The sequence below is a fragment of the Primulina huaijiensis genome, chromosome 3 (assembly GCF_012295235.1).
Source record: "Primulina huaijiensis isolate GDHJ02 chromosome 3, ASM1229523v2, whole genome shotgun sequence".
Taxonomy (NCBI): Eukaryota; Viridiplantae; Streptophyta; class Magnoliopsida; order Lamiales; family Gesneriaceae; genus Primulina; species Primulina huaijiensis.
This window is the reverse complement of record NC_133308.1, coordinates 4,269,513-4,274,069: the sequence shown is the minus strand read 5'-3', so window position 1 is coordinate 4,274,069 and position 4,557 is coordinate 4,269,513. Positions and strand designations below refer to the sequence as shown.

At 37.5% G+C, this 4,557-nt stretch overlaps 1 protein-coding gene across 3 annotated transcripts; it reads right to left on the bottom strand.

The window, feature by feature from the left end:
• Positions 1–795: 795 nt before the first annotated feature.
• On the bottom strand, positions 796–3,960 carry LOC140973200 (protein ETHYLENE INSENSITIVE 3-like). 3 transcript variants are annotated; one of them, XM_073435816.1, is made up of 2 exons: positions 3,813–3,960; positions 796–3,048 (listed from the first exon to the last, which is right to left on the bottom strand). In XM_073435816.1, the coding sequence occupies exon 2, from the start codon at positions 2,890–2,892 to the stop codon at positions 1,075–1,077; it is 1,818 nt and encodes a 605-aa protein (XP_073291917.1). In that variant the 5' UTR covers positions 2,893–3,048; positions 3,813–3,960; the 3' UTR covers positions 796–1,074. The 3 variants fall into 3 exon arrangements, with proteins under 3 accessions (XP_073291917.1, XP_073291919.1, XP_073291918.1); XM_073435818.1 differs by having other exon boundaries at positions 796–3,065; positions 3,813–3,940; XM_073435817.1 differs by having other exon boundaries at positions 3,754–3,914.
• Between the last annotated feature and the right edge of the window lie 597 nt (positions 3,961–4,557).

Below are 4,557 nucleotides of genomic sequence, written 5' to 3'. Positions count from 1 at the left end.
TTTGCCCTCATTGATATTAACTCTAGAGTAGATCTCTTGTGAGACGGTCTCACAAATCTTTATCTATGAGAGGGATTAACCCTACCGATATTCACAATAAAAAGTAATACTCTTAGGATAAAAAGTAATACTTTTTCATGGATTACTCAATAAGATATCCGTTTCACAAAATACCTGTGAGACCGTCTCACACAAGTTTTTGCCATAACTTTATTATTTTTGTTCCACAAGAGGTCAAAACAAAACAATAAATAAAATATAAATTAATTAAAAAAAAGTTATTGGCCACTGCCAAGGAGACAACATATGCTTTGACATTATCTAGCAATCACCACTTTGTATTTGTTAATTGGGGGACTGTATCAGAACATGGAGTGATTATTGTTTAAGGTTACCATTGTATAAAATACTATATATTGTGATTTAACATAAGCCATTTGTTAAAAAAACAACATAAATTTTTTTTATATGCCTATTTTTTAAGAGTTTTTTTTTTGTCATGTGCATACCTGCTTGATTCTTGCAGTTAATCACAGGTCCAACGGCAAATTCTCCAATAAGAAATTCAAATATTTTAAACACAACAGCAAGCTGAATATCAAATTCTGCACTATTGAACCTTAATCAAAACTTGGTCATTTTTTAAATTTTTTACTCTACCAAGATGGAGAAATGGGGAGATCAAAGTTATTTCAATGAGATGCTACGACGACGGTATATTTTTGGGCAGTTGATAGTGTCGTTTGATCTACATCGACGATAATATCTTTAGAGTAGATTTTAAAGAACACAGCCAACATAGAAATCAACTGCACACCACAATAATAGATTTATCAACCTCAGATTATGGTTGTTCAAACAATACCAGATAAAGAAACCTTGAATGAAATCAAAGATAACATTTATATATCTATCACATTTTGTAGGAAAGAAACATGGCAAAGTGTTTTAGGGAGCCATCCCTCCACTTATTTATAACAACCATGCCTTGGCCTTTACAGAGAACACCATGATGATAAATAAATAAGATGACGGTAAGTGATAAAATTCTACCTGGTGGAGGCTGTGAATTTCTTAGTACCATATAGTAAGGTCCGGCTTCGAGAGATTAGTACTTGGAACTCCGTGAAAATGATCTGTGTAATCGATGGATGCGATATTGAAAGGAGAACCGAACATTAGTTGGAGATTTTCTGATGTGTTGGAGGCGAAAGGTGAATTAGTGATCTTGCACTGGTCGAACCGTTCTTGTGGGCCGTATATTGATGGATTTGTAGGCAACTTATTGTCTTCGAACAGGTTATTTTCCAACATCATTCCTGGACCATGAATGTAGCCTTGTTGGCACTTTGAGGTCTTGTTTCCTTGGAAATTATTATCATAGAAAGACATAAGATCGTTAATTGACCTTTGCGCGTCTTCCGGAACTCCGAGCCCTGAGAGGTCAATGGGAGGTGGGTTGGGATTAACATGTGTAGCAGACGGCTTCGGTTGGACAAAAGATTGTGAGAAGATGACTGGCTTCACGTCATTTGCATTGAAGTTTGACACCGCGAATTTTGGAGAATGTTTGTGAGGGCAAGAAAGTTGGTGATTGTCCCTGGAAGTTCTGTCCTGAAAACCATGGCGCATTTCACTATTTGGGCACCCAAGAAACTCACATGTGAATATCTTATGATCCATCATGATGTTAAGTTCATTGCTTGGTTTTCTCTTCCTGGAGAAATCGAAATTTGTGACCAATTCGTTTTTGATTGCATGAGATTGTTGTTGAACTTGAACTGTTAGCCGATCTTGGAAACTCTCCATTGGTATATTCAACATACCAACAGGACTCGGCTTTTGCTCTTGCATCTCGAAGTGAGACTCGTCGTCAGCTCCTTCGACATCATACTCACTATTATCGTTCATAGCAAACGCCCCACTGCCACCAGATGAAGATAATGGCAGACAGCGGTCCGGGTAAAGTTCTCTTGCCAAAGCTTCCTCCTGATTGATTATAGCTAGCCAAGTTGCGCTCTCTTTGGCCGTCATCTTGTCTTGCAAGCATTTTGACTGCCTTACAAGCTTCCGAATCATAGCGATATCTGGAAACATATGCTTGATTACCGCGGTTAAAACGGCCACCTTCCAGGCCTTCTTGAGATCATGAGGCTTCTTATATGGAGGAGGTGCATTATCCTTCTGCAAACCTAACTGTGGCCACCATTCCTCCTTCCCACTAGGCCACCAAGGAGGTGGCACACCTTTTTCCAATGGAAACCGTCTCTGTGGGGGTTCACAGTGCTGCATCAGAGCAGACAACAGCGAGCCGAGGGTCGTATCTTGGAGCTCTTGCAAGGTGTGTGGAGTAGGACCGAAAAGACTCGAGCCTTCATCCTTTCCAGGGATCGCATTATCAGCCTTGTATTTCGCTATAGCGGCTGGCCCGTTACGGTCAAATCTGACTTTATCCTTCCACCACTCTCTGAGATTATCAGAGGCGCCACTCACAGGCTTGCCTTTCTCTGGTATAATCCCATAGACAAAACCCTGAGCTTTGCAAACTTCCATCATCTTCAACATGTATTTCAAGATCCCATCTTGTGCCCTGGACATCTTCTTCCTTCTCGCCTGCTCTTGCGATTGCCGTTGTTTGTCAGAATCAACACATTCTTTCCCCTTGTTCATTTCCTTCAGCCTTTTTAGCCTTATTTTATCCCTCCACATCCTCCTCTCCAGTTCATCCACATCCATCTCTTCATCCGTGTATTCGTCCTCCATGACTTGCTCCGGTTCTGGTTCTGGCACTGGCTCAGCAGATTGCGGGGGAAAGAAATCTACCCCCTTGATTGGAGCGGAGGAGTAGAATTCAAGATCACCACAAAACCCCATATCTTCGAACATCATCATTGTATATGACACAGAAACACTCTAAAGTTGGAACACGACTTGCAGAATCTGCAGGAAGGTTATACACGGTATATTCTAATGGAAGGTCCAAAATCACACCACCAAATCAAGAGATTTCGCTACCGGTGTGAAGAAGGATCGCTAATATATGATGACCTGCAAATATGGAGGCGCTGTAAGGTCAGGAAAATATCAATTCAGATAGTCCAATTGAAATAAAATATTTCTGAAAAAGAAAATATGTGATTTCACAGTTTGAAAAGATACACAAACCAAGTTGAAAATTTACACAAACACCACCTTGATCACATGATTCACTAAATACATACAACAGTGTAAAAAGCAAACTAAAAAATTAAAACTATCACAGCAAGCACATGAACTTCAACCGAAAAAAGCAGGATAAAGAAGCTTTCGAATCCCAAATCTGTAATATAAAAACTCTGCAGAATTTCATTAAAAAAAAGGTGAGAGAGAAAGAAAGCAAAAAAACAGACGAACTGGTAGCAAGGTAAGAATGAATTTAACGAAATCTTAAACCAGATTTCCCGAGAAACTGGCAGAAGATTTCCAGAACCCGCAGGAAAAAAATAAAATTTTTTACTTTCCCGTATCCATATATCATTTCAACACCCTTGTTAAACAAAACTTTTGATATCTTCACCACCAAAACATCAAATACGCAGCAGCATAAACAAGAAAAAAAACTACCCAGAACAACTAACCCCTCATAGGGTAAAAAAAAAACAGAAATCAACCAAAAACTCGAATGCAATCCAAAAAGAGAAAGCAAAAATAAAACGAACATCACAAATATGCAAGCTTTGATCATTAACAGTAAAGAAATATCATGTTACTCACCCAACAAATAAAAAGAAAAAACGAAAATCACAAATATCCCTTCTCGCTCGATATTTTACCTCTTACGTGATGTATTACCACTACAACTCTCTCATCCCGTGCAGAATAATTGACCCTCTACGGAAACAGAAAGAGAGAAACAAGAAGGCAGCCAGAAGGAAGCCAAGAAAACGATTGAACAGTAAATTAAGTATTTATTTATTAAAAAGAATTGATATTGACCCACTATTTTAAATATACCTCAAATTTATCCCATAACAACGAAAAGAGTATAAATATCAATTTTTTTTATTTATACATGTATTATTCTGAACTACGTATGTCTGCATATACATATACACGCACACACACACAATATTATAGTTCGTGGGTGGTGTAGGTGAAAAGTATGGGAAAAAAAAACACAGAGCAATTAATTACAGTGTCCGTGTGAAAATATTAATGGGATTCGAGAAAATAAATGGGACAGATTTAATCTGGGATTTGGAGAAGTGTTTATTTTATGGATTCATCATTTATGACTGAGAATGAATTCTTTGAAGCGTGGAAGTCTGAGCGTATAGTGTATCTAATACACATGGACTTTTTTCAACTACTTCTCTCTAATACTAATAAAGGATACTTTATTTGTTTTTCTTTTTATATATTTCTAATTTGTATTCTTATATTTGATGTCTAATCAGCAAATAAAAATGGTGAAATCTTCTCATCTATCATATGAATATCGAAAATTTTGTTAGAATGTTTTAAGAATAATAAATAGAAATTAAGACGAGAAAGAGAAAGAGAAAGAGAAAGATGAAC